General features: G+C 41.0%; 1 protein-coding gene across 1 annotated transcript in view; it reads left to right on the forward strand.

The window, feature by feature from the left end:
- Window positions 1-24,340, forward strand: part of sema5a (sema domain, seven thrombospondin repeats (type 1 and type 1-like), transmembrane domain (TM) and short cytoplasmic domain, (semaphorin) 5A) — a 139,319-nt gene that overhangs the window by 78,782 nt on the left and 36,197 nt on the right. The window contains exons 10-14 of the mRNA XM_080050292.1: window positions 12,651-12,855; window positions 16,100-16,307; window positions 18,384-18,501; window positions 21,633-21,814; window positions 22,581-22,724. Of these exons, the coding sequence (XP_079906418.1) occupies window positions 12,651-12,855; window positions 16,100-16,307; window positions 18,384-18,501; window positions 21,633-21,814; window positions 22,581-22,724 (857 nt within the window). The remainder of the gene's footprint in view (window positions 1-12,650; window positions 12,856-16,099; window positions 16,308-18,383; window positions 18,502-21,632; window positions 21,815-22,580; window positions 22,725-24,340) is intronic.

The raw sequence follows: 24,340 nt of genomic DNA on the forward strand, positions 1-24,340 counted from the left end.
GAGTTTAAATGAGTGAAAGTAGGGCTAGAGAAAACATGTCATTCTTATTTATTGTTTACTTATGCAAAGGAAGAAGTAGTAGACACAACAAATTGCTATGGATGGCTTGTCAGATATTGAAAATTATGAGGAAAATTAAAAATGTGTTGTACAGTTTTAACAAAATGCATCCTACAGTTGGAAAGGCCACAACCTGGAGAGTAACATGTCACTATGAATAGTCTACCTTTAGCCTACATGTTTCCTGTTTTGAAATACGGAGGTTAAGGGGATGATGTGGCCCTTTTTTAATCCACTGCCCATGTTTAGGGGAATGATGTCTACTGTCTCATTTTGCTCTATTTGTATTTATATATTTTAAGATGTTACTTAAACATTGGAGGGACAAATAAACAGATGACATATTGCTGCTGGAAAAATGGAAAGAGCTCCCTTTTTTATTTCTTAAAATAAACCCTCATATTGATTTTATTTTATACTTGTGGATTTTGTGACATGATGGTAATATGATTTAAGGGAATGCCAATGTGTGAAGTGAAGGTGTTTGTCTAATTTTACCCACACACACACACCCAGACACTCACCCACAAAACACACACACACACACACACACACACACACAGCTATTACAAGACCAGGACATTCTGTGCTCGGGGGCCGCCGTTGTTGTTTCGGTTCACCTCTAGGTTGATTTGATAAGGATGCTAGGTAAAGATCTGAGATGCCTGTAAACCTGTGAATAGAGTTAAGACCTGTATTGATGATGGAGCTGTGTCTCCTCATTGTAAACGTATGGCAAATGATGACTGAAGATTACATTAAAGAAACAACCTGATATGACAACCAACTCCTCCGAGTCTCTCTTGCGCGTTTCCTTCTGATGGATGTAGTGGTGAAAGGCCCTCTCTCGACCACCCCTTTGATTTCACTTCACCATCCAGAGCACTTGGAGGGGACAGCATAATCTATCATCTCTATTTATTGAAAAAATGTCTCATGATCTGGACACACACACTGTCTCAAGCTTAAGCTATAACTATGCTTAAGATGGTCTCTTATGAAATGAGATATACTAAATCTTTGTCTTAGAGGTTAAAAATATAGAGTTGGAATGGTCTCAACCTAGAATTTAACATTATGTCAGTGTGAAGATTCAATTGGGCTCATACTCAGAAATACAGACCTTCGAACCTTGCCCTTTGAGCATGCTTGAAGGCTCATAATTCAGCTTCGAGAGGTGGTACATGGTACTAACTGTTATTGAGCTCCAGGCCTAAGGTAATATGTGATATAAATCACAACTAGGGACAATATAAAATGTGTGTAATATATAGTTCAAACTACATTTCAACCTCACCATAAGATATTTCAGATCTGATTACAGAAATGTGTAAAGAATCACATTACACACCTCACAGCACTATCAAGCTAGGGTAAGGGGCTTCAAAATATTTGTGTACTACATCACATATCTGTTACAGATATTTTCTGTATTTGGTGAGAATCAGTAAATAGTTACGTAGACAATAGATGTATCGGCCAGTATTGTTGCCATATGCCATAAGGAGCTAGGAGCATCACATGATTTGTGACTGAGGCAGCAAACTGTTTCACAGTTCTGGGTTGGTGAGCACTCCAGACACTCAAATCTATGTTCACAAGCTCCAAAACGCTTAAAAATAATTATTATTTTCTCATTTTGTTACACAATTTAACAGTCAGAGCTTAGCAAGAACTTTTCAATTATTGTATTTAAAAAAATATACAAATATAAATGCAATAAAGTGGACAAAAAACGCACCAGGCAGTAACAACAATTTATTTAATAATCGGTTTTTGTGTGTGTATTTGTGTCTGTGTCTGTGTATGTATGTGTGTGTTTGTCAGTAATAAAATAAACACATCCAAAGAAACTGGATTATCAAAAAAAATAAAATAAAAATGAACCTAAATAAATTTATTAAATTTAAATAAATTTATTTAAACTGTTGGCTGTCTGGCTCCCACGAATCTTCCCACTTCTTGCCACTGTCGGGGGAAAAAAAACACACAAACAGGAAATGAAGGTTAAAGGATGAACTTTTTTTGTGTTTAATATTCTTATTAAAGGTGCAGTGTGTAATACGACATCATCAAGAAAGTTCTACAAAGTTCTAGAATGCAACACTCCCTGGGTAACCCCAACCCTTTAGAATAATAACAGAAGCTACAGTGGCCTTCAAGGACAAGAACAATTCTAAATTTTATACAATGCACCTGATGACATTCCAACTATGACACTTTCAAGATGGCGGCACTAGGCCTTGGTCCAAAATATGCAGAAATATGGACATATATGAGACCCTTTCTAAGGGGAAAGAAAATAATTCAAACATTTTTTTTCAGCTATTATGCACTAAATTAAATGTACTTGTGGATATTATAATTACTTTCTACAAAGTCTGCTAGGAAATAAAACCCAAAATTCTACACACTGCATGTTTAAAGCTATAGTGCATTACTTTCGTCTGTAACATTGCCCAATGACTTGACACAAAGTTGATTAAAGCTCCACAAAACTCTCTCTTTATTTCTCAGTAGGGCAGCGTTGACAAACTGGTGTCGCCTCCCAACATTGTTGCAGGAGCTCAGAAAAGAGCCCAAGAAATGTTAAAGTTATTGATTGTATTAGTCAGAAAAAACCTGGATGTACAGCAGAAGGGTTAAAATTGATGCACGATCAGCAAAGGTTTACCTCATGTAGATGCACCGACAGTGTTGTTGTAATTACTCAGAATTCGTCTTGGGGCTGACAGAAGTTACACAATATAGCTTTAAACATGTTTTATAAATCCTATGTTTCCAGTCAAACTTACCACATGTCGCATGGTGTCCAAGAGACTTTTACCTCTGCTTTCCCCTGAAAGGCATCAGAAAATATGACAGAAGTAGTTGTGAGAGAAAGGCATTTCCTGTAGAGACAGATGGTAAATGTAGCTGTATTGTATGATTTATCCATCTCCAAATACCTAACTATCACCATACAACTTAGAATTTATTATTTAATACAAGGATTAAGCATCATATTTTAACACTGTATATCTGGGTACAACAGTATGAGTTGCATTTGTTTTTAAATGGTCAAACACAAAATCCTGTAGAAATTGGTAAACTACGTACCTAAACAATTTTACATGTTATAGCCAAATATGCCATAACGTTCATGTTATCATTTTCTCTAAACACAAGACTCTCTTCACTCCTGCAAAGGTGACTAAACATGGTGGTTTAAGGCCAAAGTTATTCTTTCGACCAATCAACTAACAGCAGTGTATAGCTTCACCTTTTCGGCACCCTTTCAGACAGCTTGGTACCCTAAGCGAGGAGTACCGAAAATAGGAGCAGCTCAAAAATAAGGATGACAAACAGCTACAAATTCATATCAGGTCAAGATCAACAATCTAGGACTACACTTTGCAAATCTTTCATAATTTAGAAAAACTAAACAAGAAGAATACTTACGTTTAACACCCTTTTTTCAACAATCCGTTGAAACGGGAACTTCTTTTGGGTTCGGTGTTTCCTGCATTCTGAAAAGAAAAATAAGAAAAGATTAATACAAATCACATGAAATACAGTTCCCTACAAAAGTATTGGAGCGGTGAGGCCAATTCCTTTATTTTCACTGTAGACTGGAAACATTTGGGTTTGACACCAAAATATGAAGATGAGGCAATAGATCAACATTTCAGCTTTAATTGCCAGGTATTTACATCTGGATCTGATACACAACTAAGAATATAGCATTATTTGTAAAGGAACACCACATTTTTAGGTGAGCAAAAGTATTGGAACAGATAGACCTAAAATAAATTTAAGTGAATAAGACTTAATATTTTGTTGCAAATTATTTTCTTGCAATAACATTGACATCACCAAACTTATGCATTCTTCTTTTGTGATGCTTTTCCAGGCTTTCACCGCAGCCTCATTCAGTTGCTTTTTGTTTTGAGGGGTTACTCCTCTTTGGCAGGTAAAATGCATTCTCTATAGGATTTAAGTCTGGAGATTGACCTGGCCAGTCAGTGAGTAACCCCACAAAACAAACACCAACTGAATGAGGCTGCGGTGAAAGCCTGGAAAAGCATCACAAAATAAGAATGCAAACGTTTTGTGATGTCAATGGGTCACAGGCTTGATGCAGTTATTGCGAAGGATTTGTGACAAAATATTAAGTCTTATTAATTTTAATTTATTTTAGGTCTATCTGTTCCAATACTTTTGCTAACTAACATTAATGCAGGTAGTTTCAAACCTTTAATTTTGTGTCTTTTCTTTGCAGAATTAGCCAAGGATGGAGGAGTTTGCAAGTTGTGGAAAGGTGGAGGGTCTGAGTTAGCGAAGGAAGAAGGAAGGTCAGAATTAGCCAAGGATGGAGGAGTTTGCAAGTTGTGGAAAGGTGGAGGGTCTGAGTTAGCGAAGGAAGAAGGAAGGTCAGAATTAGCCAAGGATGGAGGAGTTTGCAAGTTGTGGAAAGATGGAGGGTCCGAGTTAGCGAAGGAAGAAGGAAGGTCAGAATTAGCCAAGGATGGAGGAGTTTGCAAGTTGTGGAAAGATGGAGGGTCCGAGTTAGCGAAGGAAGAAGGAAGGTCAGAATTAGCCAAGGATGGAGGAGGATAAGAGTGGTAGAAAGAGTAAATGGATGGAGGAGGATGAGTGGATGAGAAGAATGCTGGAGGATGCTGAGTGGATGAGAAGGTTGATGGAGGAGGATGAGTGGATGAGAAGGTTGATGGAGGATACTGAGTGGATGAGAAGGTTGATGGAGGATACTGAGTGGATGAGAAGGTTGATGGAGGAGGATGAGTGGATGAGAAGGTTGATGGAAGATACTGAGTGGATGAGAAGGTTGATGGAGGAGGATGAGTGGATGAGAAGGTTGATGGAGGAGGATGAGTGGATGAGAAGGTTGATGGAGGAGGATGAGTGGATGAGAAGGTTGATGGAGGAGGATGAGTGGATGAGAAGGTTGATGGAGGATGCTGAGTGCACACAGGAGGGGCTGGTGGACCGCTGATTACCAGGGGGGGCACAGCTGCTTGTGGAGCAGCCAACTCTGCAAATATTGAAAATAAAATATTGAAAGAAACCTGGAGGAAAAATTAACAGTACTCACTTAAAATAAAAGGTTAAGTCTGCATTAAAACCAAGGTCGGCTTTTTCTATCGTCTAATAAGCTTGTGTCGCCGCTGGTTATAAACAGGAAGGACACGGCTTTCTACATTGACGCAGTTCAGTCACTGCTTGTGCAAACATTTCCTGTGCGCCTTCATATTAAAAGCATGGTACTAGCCAAAAGTGAGTTGACTTTTATTTTAAAGCAGATAAGAGCGGGAAGATAGCGCATCACAGCCCTGCAACAGTATAAAAAAGTCTGAAATAAGCCAAGGAAGAACTACTCCCAAAACATTCAGAACAACCTATTTAATTTAGCCCAAATTGTACAAATACTAATTTATTAAATATATGTGCAATGGTTTATATATATATATATATTAATATTATAGTTCTATTGGGGGAAACATTTCTGGACATTCAATTACTATTGGCAGGTTAAAATCTACATTGTCTAAATAATAGTCAGTGCACCCTATTCATTTTTACAATTATTTCTGCACACTAAGATACAATATTGATTGAGAATCTCACATGAGATGAAGGTACCATGCTCAAAATGCAAGGGTGATGGTTATGCAAGTTTTCAACAATACTTTGTGTGCTACAAAATGTAAGTTTGTGCTACTGAATTGTTTTGCTTGCTATCACCAGTGCTACCACTTAAAAGAAAATAGGTGTACAGCCCTGCTACTGTTCTATTGATTAGGTTAAACTCCGCCTGATATTGTGCGAAAGCAGCCTCTTGTGTCCGATGTGTCCGCATTCAAATAGTAGTGTAAACAGCTATGTGACTTTTGTCCACATTAGAGACCGCCTACTCAACTTCCGCCCCCTGCCTGAGCGGAATGTATAGAAAATGCATCACTGGCGGCTGCAACCATGGCTGCAACTAAAGGCTTTAGTGTGAGCACAGTTAGAAGTATTGCAAATAACAAGCTTTCTGTCCTCTGTTTTCATTTCACTGCGTACATCTGATAACACGGAAGCCACCGCTTTTGACTGGTACCCTTCAGGCCTGCAGCTAACTTCCTAATAAAAAAATAATACAAAAATAATATTTTCATAGGGGGGCTAATAATTTTGTCCTCAACTGTATAATGTATGTATCTTTAACAAGGATGATCTTACTTTTGATGAGGAGCTCATAGCATATCCTCATTTTCTCCAGAATACCCTTCACTGTGGGGTCATCAGTGGGGATGAAGTGTAGCATGTCCCCTGTCAGTGCTCCTTTCCTGCCAGGATTTTTGAGGAAGAGCAGGGGAGTCCTACCAAGGGCATTTAATTTTAAGACCTGCAGGAAATACAGTGAAGACAACGTATGCATTTACACCTTTGCTTAACAAATTGTCATAACACAAGTACAGGCATTTACAGGCGAGGATAATCAGCATCAACTCAAGACCTTTTACTTCAATTAAAGCCACTACGAGTAACATGGCACGTTGGCGTCCCCTTTGGACAAAAGCGGTAGTATTTTTATGACGCCCGCTGTCGCAAAGCGTGTGCCAGGCGCGTGAGTGTGAACTGAGAAGGGAGCAATATAGTGCATGTCCGTGTGTTGAAAGTGTGAGGACTCTTTTCGGCTCCGTGAGAGTGGTTTTGACACTGCATCAACTAATGCCAGTCAGTACACACACCTGATTGCAATGAGTTGAGCAGTGTCACCTAACTACTCTCTCTCACGGAGCTGAAAGATTACGTGTCCGACTCCTCACAGAAAGCGAATGAACGAGAGACGGCAGTTAGTATGGATCACGATGAGGTAATGTGTTTATGTTGTTGTAAATAATTACTATTTCAGATAATGGTTATCTGATGATGGTGAAGCAAAGCAAACTTTGTGTTAGTACCAACCGCTCATTCATTTAGGAGTAAACACTGCAGTCTAGTTTCGCTCTCGTGAAATTGTATACACGTTGCTTGGCAACGCCCTCGTCCCCCGTAGCCTATATCACTCTCCCTTTTAGCTTTTCTTCATTGCATTCTCTTTTTTTTCTTTGATGGTTCAGCCCCGTTATCAGTCATTATGACGACAAATAACTGTCTCAAACAAGGCTCCCGCTCCCCTTCCCTCACCTGGAGGGATAGGATTCTCAATTCACGTTGCAGCGCCACACTGAAATCTGCGACTAATACGGATATGAGACCATAGAGCTTGCACGCGCAAACCGAAAATCGGACTGGGTGTGCGACCAGACCAAAAGCAGTAATACAAACTATATAAAAACGTCTTTCTTTGCACTGATGGTCTCGTTTGCTGTTAAAGGTAATTTATGATTATCAGAGGAAACATGAGGCTGTTTAAAAGATATTTAATTGTTACTCGTAGCCGCTTTAATTGGCAAATCATGTTAAATTACTCTTTGCTTATTAGTAGCTTAACTTTGTGCTGTCTATCAAAATTAGGGGTGTGCACGTGTCACCGGTTAGAAAATCATAACTGTTTAGGAAAAATCAATTTTTTTAAAAATACGTTTTGAAAATGATTGAAATGTGTTCTGGAGACGCACAGTGATTAATTTCAAATCACAGAAAACACATCCTATTAAGAGATAATAAAAAATGGTTTGCATACTCTGTCTGACCCGCTCAGTATGTGTGTGTGTGTATGTGTGTGTGTGTAAGCGGCCCGGCAGCCCTGCAGGCCCGCCACATACACAGATTTGCGCGCACACATAGGCAGCGTGATGAAAGATAACCTGAATATACCATCCTGAGCAGATGATCAGGACACCAAAAAATATGTGGCGGCATAGTCATGAACAAAGGTGGGGGTATTTGTCCACTTTGTAAAAGATAGCTGTTTAATATTTGGTTTAATTAGAACAAATTATGGATCATTTTAAATTAGTTGTTCTTTTTTTTTTAAAGAGGCAGCCTATTATGTTATTAAGTGATCCGGTATCAGGTGATCAATGTATCAGGAATATTGATCAAGGATGAAAGTCATGGTTTGTTACGGCATTTATGGTGGTTTCACTTTGCCTAAAAGGAAGACAAATTGACAAATAAAAAGATTATGTAATTGACTCAGAGGCCAAAACCTTTGTTGAATTACAGTAATTTAAACTCACAGACAGCTGGGCAGAATGTACAGCCCTGGCACCGTTTCTGTTGGCCTTGGTGGATGATGCCCAGCTGTCCATCTTTGTACTGTCAGGCATCTTTTTCTTCAGGGGAAGGGGGAGGAGACACTTAACACAGGTCTTCCTCCCAAGGGCATTTGGGGCCTGGCATGAGGGGCATGGCTTCAGCTTAGGTTTTGTCATTCTGCAAATGATAGTGAAACATAGAGGGTTAATCTTAGATATATTTAATTTCCGTTGATAACATTCTCAAATTCACACATATAATATATGAATTAATTCATGCATATTAGTGATATTGCATTTGGAGAGAAAGAAGATATGATATTAGGTCATTGTCAACACATGACTATGTGGAAATTATACTGGTTATACAGTGTATTCAAACTCAAAGGACAATTTGGGTTATGCATGGTAAAATGAACAATTACAACCAGAACTTAATTTTTTCTTAATTTTTCTTGAACTAAAGAAGACAACATTAATAAGCAATCTCATGTGAACTTAAACTTACTTAAAATGACTTTCACAGATGGATATCAGATTGTTGAAATAAGGCATTTCTTGTTAAAGACAGCTTATGGTAAAATATATGGGTAGTACTAACTACTTATGAGCAACATTATTTAATACATACTAGATGGCAAAGCATTTGTACTATGTATACATATAATAATTTATCAACAGAAAGACCATTAAGAGAGTTATACACAACATTCAGAACAATGAAATAGCATAGAAATAGCATATTCTGTAGATTGTATGCATCTCTTTCAAATCAGTTTAAAATGAGATTACAAACACTACTTATTAAGATTTGTATGAAATGTCTATTTTGTTAGATGGGAGAAAAAATGTATTTGAAGTGATTGCTTAATACCATAGACTGTATAACTGCATAATACACACCTTATATTGTCAGTCCTTCTTTATTTTATTTTAAGATATGAGATGTAAATAACAAGTACACTTTAAGAAGTACACTTTAACAATGCTTGCCTTTCTGGTGAAGTTACTTGGGGGTAACTAACTACCACTAGGCCACATCTTACCAAAGATAGTGAGCCAGCTAACCTAGCAAGACGTTTTCAAATGAACACGCGATGCAAAAAAGAAATAGCCTATAGCCAAATAGGACTAATACAAATGAGTTATATTGAAGTGTCTTTCTCTCTCTCTCTCATAGACAAACTGCTCCTTGGAGAGATTTCAATTTAGATAAGCTTATAGATTTGTCGATATTAAAATGAGGAGAGTTAATCATATTTGAATGTTTTTTAAAACTCACCTGGGATTTGTGGATCCTGAGTCCCGACATGAATCACGTCTACTACGATTCCCAAGGTGCACTGCGAGTAACATCCAATCGGTGAGCTTGAGACGAAAGCTGTTAACCTATCACTTACTCCCTTACAGCGAGCAGAACTTTAATCATTGCTAACTTTTAATAAGTTCACATTCACATTCTGTTTCATTTTAAATAGATTGTGTTAAACTGTTTTTTTCAAGCGAAGGGGGTCCGACGTCGTCTCTATAGCAACGCCAGCTGGGGATTATGGGTAGTGTAGTGACCCTTAGCTAATCAAAACTGATTAAAAAATGTATAGTTTCTCGGAATCAAAACACAAAACCCAGCAACTTTTGTCCATAGCATTAATCCATACATGTTGTGTAAATAACAAGGACACGCTGGTGCAGTTGTGTTGGGAAATTTCGCATATTTCAGGTAGCCTATTGCAGGCATGGACATATAAGGAAAGGATGCTCGCCGCTTCCCGCTTCGACTGCCATGTTGCACACCATGGTTGCACACCCAAGCATCACTTTAACGTGACGTCGGCACGTCACTTCCTGGCGTGAACACTGCATGCTTCAACTGCACAGTGCACACTTTTTATGCACACCTATTAATGCATCAAGTTAACGCGCGTGCAGCAAGAGTATGTCACGGAACTCATGTCCGTCAGCTTTTCAATATAAGACTGTCAAAATAAAAGTCCCGCAAAACAATCGTTATTTTGGCGATTAACTTCTCCGCGTGAGAAATTTGAGTTGTAGGCTAGCGTGTGAGCTGGTTGATATGAGTGTGTCTCACGTCCAAAAGGGTGAGACTTGGCAGCTCTGTCAGTTGTCAAACAAAGCGGACGGACGTGGTCTCTATAGCAACGACATCAGCTGAGCTACCCAACACTGAAATAAAACAAAAAATATTGTTTCCATAATGATGTCCATAGCCTTAAGCCATAGGCTAGCCTACATGTTGTGCAATTCAGTGATTTTCAACCTTTAATGAGTCGAGGCTATGCATTATTGGCTTTGGCGATTTCCCTTGCCTCTTTTTTTTCTCTCCACACAAAGCGTTTCTCTCTCCCATTGCACACAGGCATGCCCCGGCCGCTTCCGAGAGCACAGACTGTTAGTTCCAACAGTTTCTTCTTCCAGTTTCTTTATAGGTCCATGGTTCCAACCGATAAAAAAAAATTAAATAAACACTACTTGGACACAAGCCCTGAAGCTATATAGTATAGCACTTTGAGTGCAGCCTATTATTATTATTATTATAATAAAGCTGAATGGTCGCTCTGGTAACGGGCAGTCCAGTTGTGTTTAGTAGGCTAATGTCACAGATGTCACTGTAAAATCACCGTTAATGTAAACACTGACAGTGAAGAGAATGCTTCATGATTTCAGGTGCTCCTTTAGCCAATGGGGTGAATGCTTTAAGTAGTCTCTATGTGCAGCCATCGGTTCGTCCGTTAGCCAATGGGATGAATGCTCATAGCGTCTCTATAAGATGCCATCAGGTTAATATGCGCGTTCCCTTGGCTTCATATATGCCGCGGAGGGGTTACATTGAAATGAGTTGAGAACCCCCCTGCGTGGAATGAAGACGCACACGGGTACCCTTTTGCGATAGCAGCTGACGCCAAAAGCCCCTGACCAAGCGGAGCTTATCGACGCGTTCGGGGTGAGAATGTGTTGCTTTTACTGAAAAGGGACATGCATGGTTAGACTCACTCATCCAGCTCTGCCCCCGTTGGACTAGCAGTAGCTTTATGCCTCACCTTGTCCTGTTCTGTTTGGTGGAGGAAAAAAGGCACCATATGTATAAATTGTCACTGTTCTATGAAAACCACGTATCTCCAGAATGTCGAACAAAACCGCCCAGTCTTAAAAATTGTCAGTGAATCCAACAGAGGTTTTGAAGGGTTTCCTTGGTGTAAGAAGTAGGAGGTGCCTTAATGAAACACGTAATCCTTTGCAGTTTATCTACAAAATAATCAAAATTGCCAAACGTGGAGATACATGTTTTTCACTGGACTGCAGCATGCTGCAGAAAGAGGCGTCTTGTATATTCCTTGCAGTTCGTTTTTAAATCCTCTAAGTTCTACAATGGGTCATGGGTCTAATGTCAGTGTTTTAATATCCCATGCTATGCTGGTTGGAACCTCTTTCAGCTAGAGAAACAATATTTCAAAAGACAAATACTTCATATAATTTAAAGTAAAGAAGTTTAACATATGCTATTGTTAAAAACACACTTTTGCCAGCTTGGGTATTACAAAAATGCAAACTATTCTTTTGAGTCAAAATTCCCCACTTCAACTCTCATTTGTAGACAGTTCATTTTATGAAACTCATATTAATAGATGCACTCGGGGAAATATCTTACAAATGAGATATTTCACATCATGACAAAGTGCAGTGGCACTAACACTGCTCTGGTAGTGAAAACTCTACTGGGGCACAGAATGAGAACCTACTGTCAACACTGCTTGATGAAAACAGACAAATAACAAACATGTGAATATATACTCTACCTACGTGTGTGAGAGATAGTTCCGTTATTGCTGCTGGTCTGTTTTCTATGCAGTGTCCTAACATTTACAGTGCAAGTCATTTTAATAGGGGAGAATGCTCTTTTTGTCTGTTATATTATGAATAGTAATTATGAAGTTCTGAAGATTATTTCTTTTTAGATATTAGCTTATTTTTAAGGTAAAATAAAAATAAGGAACTATACACTTGGGGTTCTGCTAATAAAGCTTACTAGCACTATATATGCATATGAGGAAGAATATAATAAAAGAGATAACAACTTGCTCATTTTAACATTCATTCAGTCTCCCTCCATCAGCTGCAGTGTTTGGACTACAAAGGCTGCGAGGATAGCAACAAAAAAAAACATCACAACGAGGCGGCGATCGACTTTAAAGCATGCTTCATTTGATCTTTCAATTCCTCTCTTTCCACATCCCCAGTCTGTAACTTCTGGACAATATTTCTTAAGCCTATTAGCATCCCAAAGAGACTGGCTTTTTTATTTATGCAGTCAGTCAATTGTTATTCTTTTGTCTCCCCCTCCCTCCCCCCCCCCCCCGTCCCCCCCACCCGTCTATACAGTGCGGCACCATCGACTCTGGCTCCTACGTGAACCTGACTGAGAGAAACCTGCAGGACGCTCAGAAGTTTCTGCTGATGCACGAGGTGGTCCAACCCGTGGTTCCCGTGCCCTACTTCATGGAGGACAACGTGCGCTTCACTCACGTGGCTGTGGACGTGGTGCAAGGGAAAGACATGCTGTTCCACATCATATACTTGGCTACTGGTAGGTGCCTGGCACTGTGAGCATACGCATTGCAGTTTGAATTTGTAGACGTTTTATTTGCATGGTTGCACGCTTCGTAAAATCTGTTTTCATACATGCGTGGTATCTCTGTGCCGGCATACTGTACATATTAGCATCTTTTCTTTTTCATTGCCATGTGTTTTGGATGCTTGCGTGCAAATGTCTGCTGGGATTTTGTGACTTCTTAATGACCTTGAAAGCATATTTTCTCAATGACATACTTAATATGAGCGATGGGGTCTTACATCAACACAAATACATTTTTGTCTTAATTTCTTGGGCTGCGTCGAAGGTTTTAATGTGGAACGAGTTGAGTGGGAAAAAACTCTTGCGTACTTCAGAATCAGAATTAGAAAAAATGTATTGCCAAGAAGGGTTTTACACAAACAAGGAATTTGTCTTGGTGAATAAGGTGCATACATTGAGACATAAACAAACACACACTGACTGTCATATATACAAAATATGAAATAGAATAGAAAATAAAAAAAGATATTATAAAGATTTACAAATGATGTATTTCAAGCACTAATCAGGATTTAGCAATAGAGGATTTAATATGTGGTGACAAATCAGACCTACTGTACAACATCTACTGAGAAGCAGATGAGCATTGTTTTAGGAATGTTGAACGCTAAATATAATGTCATACCTTACCCAGCTTTACAAACTTTAATTGATGATTTTATTGATTGTTATATAGATGGATATTTGAAATATTAAACCAAGTTCAGGAGAGTTAAGCCAGCAAGACGAAAAACAAAGGGAACATGCAAGAAGAAGAATGAACCCACTAGATCTGTAGTTTCCGAGGAGACATCAAAGCTTAGTCTGCTGACAAGAGTTAAATCCCTCTTTACCTCCATGTGTCCTCCACATGCTCTGAAAAGAAACACACTCTTATACATCGCACCACACATCACTCCCATGCAATCCCTCTTCTTGGAGATCAGAGACACCATGGAACAGCCATGTGTTACATTTGAAAAACTAAATAAAAGACAGACCGGTTATTAATAACACACACACACTAAACTGAACTGAATGGCACCGCCTGCTTATCTGCTTGACTTGTTTGATCACACTGGTGCGACAGTATGTGGTGTTACACTTGGCAAACGTGCTGAAAAACCAGTATCAGCGAGACACCAGACACCAGCCGTTTGGTCTCTGTTCCGTGTTATGATATGAACAGACATTATGGATTATCAACGGATGTACTGAAAGGGATTTTGAACATAGTGGCCCACTTCCCTGCGCTAATGTACCGTAGGCCCCACTGGGAAATGTCAACACCGCTCTTCCTGTTGTAGCGTCCGTGTTATTTTAGGACATCACACATACAGGCGCACACACACAAACACACACACCAAAGCACAAGCCCGCTCCAGTTCATTGACTCCGCTCTTGGCATCACCCTCAAAAAAACTCCCCTCTCCATTGTTTTGCATGGTGCTGTGATCAATGTAGCGTCAGACCAGAGCTGCCCACATCCACGAGTTCCCCAGACACTAAACCAGACGCTAATGAAAACACATCTGAAACCCGGCCAAGGCCATTGGGTAGTGTGCACATTGTACCTAATCACATGCTATTATTAACGCCTTAATGCTCTCTGCAGATTTGGGGTCGTCGTTGAAAACCTGATAGCTTTACCATCAAGGTGTAATGTAGCCCTAGCTTTTTTTTTCTCTGCAGTTAACGTGAACAGAATTGAGTTAAATACCAAAGATTTTTCATCACCAAAATGAGCAGTTTCTTTAACCAGTTTTGGAGATGTTAGAGTTAGTGAGGGTATATTATGCTCTAAGAAGATTTTGGCAAGTTTCTTGATAAGTGTAATGACTGACTCACTTCATTGAATAACACTGCTTTAGTAATTACTCAAGACCAAAAGCAATTAATTCAACACGTGTAGAATAAGATAAATGAGACATTATGAGATAAGATAAAAGTTGTATTGATCCTACGGGCAGAAACAAGTGTCTAGTAGGAGCAGAAAGGCAGAGAAGCATACAGAACAGATAAAGTAAAAAGAAAGAAACAATATGCTATATTCAATTTTAAACATAATGCAATCTAATATGTATATGTATAAGAATTATATGATACAAACAACCATATGATTGAACTACATTTCAGAGGTACAGAGCAACAAGCACATACTTCAGGGGTTTCAAACTCTTCAACTACGAACAAAACCAATAAGTGATTCCTGGATTAACGTAGTTTACAGATGGCTAATGTTATAAAGCTAGCTAAGAACACACAACATATAGCCTAAATAAGAAAACATAGGAGTTGTCAGGACTCAAGAACCAGGTTTGGTAGCCGCTATAGCTGCCTCTGTTGATCTCCAGTTCTTGCACCAATTTGCACCTTTCGGACCAGTCTATTTACTGAATGCCTACAGACCTAACTGATATCAACCATTCATCAAATTACTGGTAAAACAGTAAACAAGTCGACCCCCAAATGTGAGAAGCAATAAAGCGTTGACTGGGATTACTAACTGTAATATCATTTCTCAATTTGATATTTTTGTAACATGATAAGTATTACATTATTGCCCAGCTCTGCTTAGGGCTATACTTCATTTGTACATTTCCTACTTTGAAACTATCTATTAGAATATCATCAATTCACTGTTCTTTCCTTTGCATCCCCTGTGCACCTAATTACCTTTTTCTTCACCTGGGGGAATTACATGTATAATAGATGTTGTTTGTTTTAGCCCTCCCAAAAGAATATGCCGCTAACTTTTGATCTCGTGGAGCCCACCTTACATAAAATAAAAGGTCAGCACACATTCACGTCACAAATACATGGATTTCCATATACATTTTTCCCCTCTGAACTACAAAATGGTTATTCTGCCCGCTGGAATATCCCCCTCAAAGAAATGTAGGCCAGAAATCATGATCAGCATTCAGGTGCCATATCAACTCCCCTGTTGCCCCTTGCAACTGTGCATGATGATGGCATAACAAAGCTCGACACCCCAGCCACCACCAGTCTTTTTTTTGTCCTATTTTATAGCCTCCTCTGTAGTAGGAAGCCATTGTAGTGTGGTTCACCCTGAGTTCACACATCGGCCTGTGTGTGCAGTTTAGCTCATCCCAGATATCTTTTTCTTGTTGTTTTCTCCTCTTCAAACTCTGCCTATACCCTCCTTTCCCTCTTTGTGACCAAATCCTCTATCCATTCTTCTGTCTCTTCCCAGATTACGGCACTATCAGGAAAGTGCTCTCGCCTCTCAACCGGTCCGCGGGGAGCTGCCTATTGGAGGAGATCGAGTTGTTCCCGCCCAGAAAGAGGCAGCCAATCAGAAGCCTGCTTATCCTGCACAGCCGCAGTGAGCTCTACGTGGGCGTGAGGGACCAGGTCATCAAGATCCCACTCAAGAGATGCAGCTACCACAAGAGCAGAGAGTGAGCACACAGTACTATACACTATACACACCATTTAATCTCAATGGGAAAAGTGTCAAAAGTTAAGTTAAGTTGTTCAATTAATACAAGGCTACATTGAAATCAGTCTTTTTTGCATATCCCCTCTCAATACACCACACTTCAGAGGCGTTCTTTGCACAGACTAGAGTCAGCCATAATACAGCGCCCCTTGAGCAGTTATGGAGTCAAGTGCCTTGCTCAAGGACACAGTGGTAGATATGGTGTGGGCATTGTACATGTAATACCAGCTGCCACTAGTTTTACAACTAAACAAAGGCAAATATGCACACAAACAAGTTTTTAAAGCTCTCCCCCTCTCTCTCCCCTCCTCATAAGATGTTCTTTATCTGAATGGACCAGGCCTGTGTGTCGGTCAAGGGGGCCCATGTTGAGACTTTTAAACCCTGTAAATCAGCTTTCGTGTTAGCCGCTGGAGGTGCCCACGCCTGCTCTTCTGTCCGTCCCTCGTTGTTGTTTTGCACGCATTCACCGCTTAGCCTGCCTGCCTGCTTGCGTGCGTGTGTTTGTTTGGCAGATATACTGTATCGAGTTTCTGACTTTTTTGTGAAGACACTACGTCAAGGCATAAATATTGGCAAAAGGAAACCCCCCCAGACAGAGGCCAGGGTGTGAAGCCTCAGCGCAAAGATTGGGAATCCCATCCGTCATCGTCTCACAATCGCACCTGCATTCCTTATCTGGCGCAGAATGAGCTGTTATTGGGACACACAGAAGGAGTTAGGGCTTTGCGTTACAGCAGTGGCTGGGTGATGTATGCTGCAGCCATTATAGCACTTCATCACCTCTTTTATGGCTTTTTCACGTTTCTTTTAGAGAGAGTGAGAGCAAACAAAGGAGGTAAAAGAAATAACAACCGTGCACACCGCCTTAGCAGCTACTACAGTGCAGAGGTACAGGGTTCTTCGCTGACATTTTCTTTGAGTTTTTTGTACCTGTTTGAAATACTAGAAGGCTGTCTCTCTGATTGTCTGTGTGCGTGCTAACCTATGGGTGGTGTGAAATCTGCAAAGCCCTTAAGGCCCCCTCTCTGAAAGACAGGTATTAGCTTGTTCTTTTCTCCCTCTCATTGTGTCCCACTGTCGTCACCCTTCATATCCCCTGTCCGAATGGGCCCATCACTCTAGGTGCTTTTTATGTGAGCTGCACAGACTATAGGCTACGTCAGCCACCTTTATGTGCGAGTGCGTGTGTGCGAGCAAGGGTTATCTTTTCTGCTCTTTCACACGGATGGGTGCACGTGATCTTGTGTCCGTGTGTGTGTGTGTGTGTGTGTGTGTGTGTGTGTGTGTGTGTGTGTGTCTGCACTCTGTTCATTGTTATGAAACCCACGGACAGCTTTGGTTACATTTCACTAGGGGGAAAGGCAGGCCGTGTTGATGCTTTTGGCAAGGAGATATGTCACTGTGCTGTCACCGCAGAATCACATTTGCACGAAAAGGCTTTTTTTATTGCGTTCAATAAAGCACCTGGAGCAGATACGGCAAAGACGGATCCAGCTATCTTTTGCGACACTGTCCTCGCAGTGAATATTTCTCGGGCCGATAATCTATTTGTGTCAGAAATGTGTGTGTGTGTGTGTGTGTGTGTGTGTGTGTGTGTGTGTGTGTGTGTGTGTGTGTGTGTGTGTGTGTGTGTGTGTGTGTGTGTGTGTGTGTGTGTGTGTGTGTGTGTGTGTGTGTGTGTGTGTGTGAGTGAGTGTGTGTGTGCGTGCTTGTGTGTTTATTCTGGACATGATTCTATTGTGCCGATTGCAAAGCTATATTTATAAATAAATATTCTTCCCCTGCTTTTCTTATTTCTCTCCTCCTCTACGTCACTCCCCACCCCTCCACCGTCCTGTACCATCTTTATTTTTCCATCCATCATTTCCCCCACCACCATATCTCTTCCATAATCTGCCCTTTTTCTTTTTGATGCCCAAAACCCCCGATGATTTAATTCCACGTCCTGTCACAAATCAGAGCCATCTGTATTCACACATTCACACATGACAGGTTAATAAAGGGAACTTCATTCTCTTTGTCCTCCTTGCAGAGCGTGTGTGGGCGCCAGGGACCCGTACTGCGGTTGGGACATGCTGCTGAAGAAATGCACTACGCTGGAGGAAAGTGTCCGAATGAGCCAATGGGAGCAGAGCATCACAAAATGTCCCGTGAGTATTGGCCCGCGCGCCGGATCTTTGCATTCTTCGTTGTTAGTTAACTTGTGCTTGTGACTCACTTGCTTCGCCCAATCTACTTTGAGAAACTTTGCAAAGTTGGTCGCAGAACACAATTATCCTTTCTCGCCCTTCATGGTCGCTCCCCTCTTTGCGTGAATTAAATACTCACATTCATCTACGCTCTCTCTCTCTTTCTCTCTCTCTCTCTCTCTCTCTCTCTCTCTCTCTCTCTCTCTCTCTCTCTCTCTCTCTCTCTCTCTATCTCCTCTGAATGCGACAGCCTGCTCTGTATTCTCTCCATACACTAACAACTGAGGAGCAGCACCCTGAAAGCAGCCTTGCCTGAGAGAAGCATAGCATATCCTCGCCCAAAGAAAGGCATCTCAGGGCTGAGCACTTGACTTGACTTTTAAGGGGAGCGGCGTTTACCCTGGGAGGGATCCAGAGCGCTGCCTCAATCACTCACCTCTGACTGCCTGTTCATTAGCAAAACAGCTTTTCCATTTATTTTAACTGGGACCAAATTTAGGGGCAGTATCGGGGATCGATTTCAGCCTTTCCCTGCCATTCACCGACATTATTTTCAAGTCGGTCACAGTGCAGAGAGAGAGTGCCAAGTGTCTGCTCACCCTTTTAAAGGCGGCTTCATGTTCAGAGGAATATTTAGGACTCGAGCCGCCGAGCAGTGCACCCAGTGGCATCTGTTAACGGAGCTCTCTCTGGCAAGGACCTCTGGCCAACACTGCACCCGCATGTGCATTCAGAAATATATAGACGCACACGCAATCATGCATGCATCTGGGCATAAAAAGGGACGCATAGTATCATTACCCCAAGTCACTTCTGGCTGCCACTCAACATTTTTTTCTTATGACAGAGGCTATCACTCCATCAGCCAATCAGTGTCTTCATGTGTTTACAGTCATACCTCAAATATTATAGATATATAAATTGTAAGCTATCGCAATGTGAAACTAGAGATCCTTGCTTAGAAGTAATAGGTGAACATTTTAGGAAGATATGTCACCCCTTCATGTCTTTATGCTATTTAAGAAGATACCAACACCTCTAAATCTCATTCATGTTTGAAGTCATTGCTCATATAAAACTTCTCTTGAAACACATTTAACATCACGTCATTTTACATTGGATTAAACCAACGATATATTTAGCGTACATGGCGTTCATTTGTGAGCTTTGAAGGTGGCGGTGGGTGTTTCACCCTGTTTTCCAGTCTTAAAGCTAAGGTAACTGTCTCTTAACTATATTGTTAAATGCAGGATTTGAGCTAAAGATAATATCCATTTTTCCAACAGATGTGTAGCCCCCAATCTTGTAGTCTCGATGTAGTTCAATTCAACCACATACCACTGCCCCCACACTAGTAATGGAGTATGTATTTACTCACTTAACCTTGGTCTCGGTCTCCAATGCATTTCAGTGTGAGCATGAATTAACTTTGGCAGTAATAACTTTGCATGCTGGCAGAGTGGAGGAATCGCTATACAATAGAGCTTTGCGAAGCCAGACCAGAATAGAAAAACTGTCAGCTCGCAATAATTCTGTGCCAAGTTGTGAGAACTGAAAAAAATAAAAGAAAGTTGTCTTTTATCACAGTTAGCATTTCACTCCCCGTGAGTCCATTAACAGTGTTGGAGAAGGCTAAAAACGTGTCTGAACGTCTGGAGCTGGAGGCCAGTCAAAGGCTTGTGTTGTGTAGGCACAGACAAGGAGATACGCTTCACTGACCTATTCACAAACGCCATCTGGCACGCCGGTCCCACGTCTATATGGAGACAAGCAAAAAATGTGATTCTCTGCCGTTTTAGGGAAAGTTCTAGTCTTGCAGTTGCTGCTCTGTTTCGTGTCAGCTTCAACTCAGGTAAAAAATGGAAATTTCTACTTAATAAATTTATTTTTTTAAGGAGCCCACTTTAAAAAAGTATTATTAATCAACCCACCACTCTTAAAAACAGCTGTTGCAATTACAGCCTGTGTGAACAATAAATTATTCTCTTATAACCCCCACATAAAACACGAGTGCTTTTCATCAGCCTTCAGAATTGATGTATCATCCTATCTCTGGAGTCCTTTTTTTATTTCTGTCTTTCCTATTAAAGTGAAAGGAATTACGCATGTACTTCCGTCACCCATAAAAGGATTTCTTTATTAATATGTATTTCTTGGGCTCTAATGCACTGCATAAAGGAAAGATAATGTCCTCATATATATGAACCATATCATTTATAGTCTGTAGCGGTAGATGATTGGGGAAAGAGATACGATATTGTCTGTGTCTTTCCGGTTGTTTGCTGTCCAGACAGCCCACTGATGCAAACGTTGTCTGTTTTAGCCGAGTGTCTGCTATTTAGACACCACGACAGAGTTCAGTTACCAACGAGAGCGGAGGAGGACGAGGAGGGCAGACGTTATTTTCTGCGCCTTGCCAAATCGGCTGATGATCACACTCTCGTTTCTCCTTTTCCCCCGTGTGTGAAATGGGTGTCCTTTTGCATTTTTAAATCACCCCCTCGAAATGTAGAGTCGACATGGCTCATATCATCTGCAGGCCTGTGAATCTCATGCGCGCTGCCTTTTTGCATTTAGATATACGTGTATGGCCCAGGACATCACTCTATTTCATAGCTTCCCCGCAATATGAGAGCCATCCTGTTTCATTCCGTTTTGCCTCAGATATCTATTTATGCTGCCACTTTTATCCCCACCCCCCCACCCCCTGTATTTCTGTCCTCAGAATGTGTCCATTCACAGCATTGATGTGCCTCTCTGAATCTCTCCTTTTTTTCCCCCCCTCTCCTGGAATCTCATCATATCCCCCCAGACCATTTTCATCAATTTTCCCTCGTGTTTACAGCCCATTTTAGTCCCATATCAATGCACAATTTTTGGACATGCTGTAGTGGAGATGATGTAACACAGTTATTTTTGCATCTATTTGAGGCAAATTGATTTCTGCTTGCATCCAGTGTAGCCGCCGCCGGCTACCGACCACATTTCCCAGAACAACACATCCCTTAGAGCAATCGGGTCTATAATGCAGATGGCCAGAAAAGCCAGCACCCTTAAATGTTGTATTTTTCGGTTCTTTTCGTCGCTAACAGATTCGTAATGTGACTGTGGATGGAGGGTTTGGTGCGTGGTCGGGCTGGTCCACATGCAGTCATACTGATGGAGGCAGTGCGGGAGCCTGTCTGTGTCGCACGCGGACCTGTGATAGCCCCGCCCCACAGTGTGGTGGTCAACAGTGCCTGGGCATCAGCGTGGAGGTCGCCAACTGCTCCAGGTAAAATTGTTTTGGTGACACACACACTAGCACTCATCCATCAGCCTTTCCGACAGAGGCACAGTAAGGGGTAATTTGTGTTCACTTTTCACCCATTCAATCCTCACATTCACTCATCAGAGTCACATAGCTCAGTCATTGTGTGTTGCATTCATATTCAGTGTCAGTTATCTGGGGGCCACCAGGTGTTGATTGGGTGTTGTTTTCTCACTCGTTCCTCTGACATATCGCTAACACTCTTTGTGTTAAAATCAAATGAGCTTCTGCGTTAACATCAACATATTGTCTGCTAAACAGGGCTTGAAAACATATGCTTGCAAATAAGAAAGGGAGTGTGAGTAGGTTAGGGGAAGACCCTGAGGATTATTTTAAATGAATTAATTTGTCTTATGTTATTTTAAGTTAGCTGGAGCAAGATGTGACATTTTCAATGAAACCACCCACACAACTTTGAAAAACAAAAGACCTGGCTTTTAAACTTTTAAATTGAAACCATATTATGTGAATTCTCATAGTTAATATCTTTTAGCTTCAATCTGTGAGATAAATTCAACTTCATTCATCCCAAAGGGAAATTGTTGTGCAGTATAGTGCAGTATACACACGGTAGTAAAAAGTCCAAATACAAAAAGTGCAATATGATATATGATATAGACATCGGAAATCCACGAGAAAAACAGTGTTGATTTTAGTTTTCCAAGCTACCATCACCTCTCCATCTGTGGCTATAGTAAGTCTGAAATGATGTTTGTCTCACTCTGCTTAGAAACGGTGCGTGGACTCCCTGGACTTCATGGTCTCCCTGCAGCACCAGCTGTGGCATCGGCTTCCAGGTTCGCCAGCGCTCCTGTAGCAACCCGACGCCTCGCCACGGGGGACGTGTGTGTGTGGGCCAGAACCGAGAGGAGAGGTATAGAACATTCACACAAACAAAGTCAAATGTACTACTGATTAAAGCAAATACAAGCTGTTGGTGTTTCTGTGCATGTTGAAGAAAAAAAGAAGAAGAAAAAAGTACAATTTTGTTCCATCATTTGTTAGCTGCAGTTACAAAGATAACTTACTGGGAGTTTTTTCTTCTCTCCTTTTTTTTTTTTTTTAAACCCTAACCCTTCTGTCAAACTTTGTGACAGCCAATTAAGGAATGAGTTGTGTAAGCCTGCGCTCGGGTAATTATCTGGCTTTCACAGTTCGCACATACACAGACACACACAGACACACAGACACACACACACACACACACACACACACACACACACACACACACACACACACACACACACACACACACACACACACACACACACAGGCTGAGGCTGTTTCTTTTTTAAGCATTGGAAGCTTTGGCGTGGAATAATCACCTTTTTAAAGATGTTTGTGAGGTTTCTAAGCAACCTTTGAGGCCTGGAAAAAATATATTCTTTTTTTCAACGGGAGAAAATGTTAAGAAACACAAAGAGACTCACAAAGCAGCCCAGGTAGAAAAAGGGCAGGAGATGAGTAGATGACTTTATGTTTTGTTTCGTCTCTTGCGTTTGATGTTCAGGGTGATCTCAAATGTAGGTTCAGTAGAAAACAGTGGCTCTTATTACATCGTTTGGATTTCATCTTAATGGAGACCGCTGTTTCTTAATGAGCTGTTGCACAGTGCGATGTTTTTCATCCAGCTCCTGCCGTCAACCGGAGGTGGAGGGAGGCAGAATAAGTGCAAATGAATCCAGTTCAGAGGGCACAGAGAACGAGAGAGGAGAAATGGATTGACCAATTCAATTGTTACCACGGCAACAGAAAAAGCATCGCCATAGATGAGTAATTGGATGCGACCTACAAGCAGGAGCCTTATATTACAGCCTTTTTTCCTCTTTTTTTCTACACTTTTTTCATTTTCTCTCTCCTTCCTCTAGCTTCACACCTTCCCTGTTCTCACTTAGAGATGTGCTTCCATTCTCTAGAACCGCTCCACCAGGAGCACCGAGGAAAATACAGTTTATGGAGTGACCGGCACAGCCCAATTACTCACGAACCCCCCCCCCCCCCCCCAAAAAAAATGTAAAAAGTAAAACGCTGGCTGGCACTGAAGACCACGGGAGGCCAGAAGCAGGTTTTGCCACCCCCTCTCTTTCTTTCCTCTAGCTTTAATCTCCTTTGTTTCATCTCCCCTTCTGCTCTGAGAACTTGCTCTGTTCAGCTATTTAAAACACCTTAGGCCAGTAAGGGGCCAGCTGCGAGGGCTGGAAAAAGGATCTTTATAATGGAGGTGTGTGTACACAGTATGTGTGTGTGTGTGTGTGTGTGTGTGTGTGTGGGTGTGTGTGTGCTCGTGTGTGCACGTGTGTGAGAGAGAGACAGATGAACAGTAAGGCAGAGAGAATGATGTGTTAACAAATGTATTATGCTGGGTCAGTTACAATCCCCCCAAGGGAGAAAAAAAGAATAGGATTGGGATGCTTGAAAATCTTTGTGTGTGTGTTCAATATGATCATATACAGGTGTGTCAGGCACGTGTATCACCAATGCTTGGGAATC

Source organism: Ammodytes marinus (assembly GCF_949987685.1).
Source record: "Ammodytes marinus genome assembly, chromosome: 21".
Taxonomy (NCBI): Eukaryota; Metazoa; Chordata; class Actinopteri; order Uranoscopiformes; family Ammodytidae; genus Ammodytes; species Ammodytes marinus.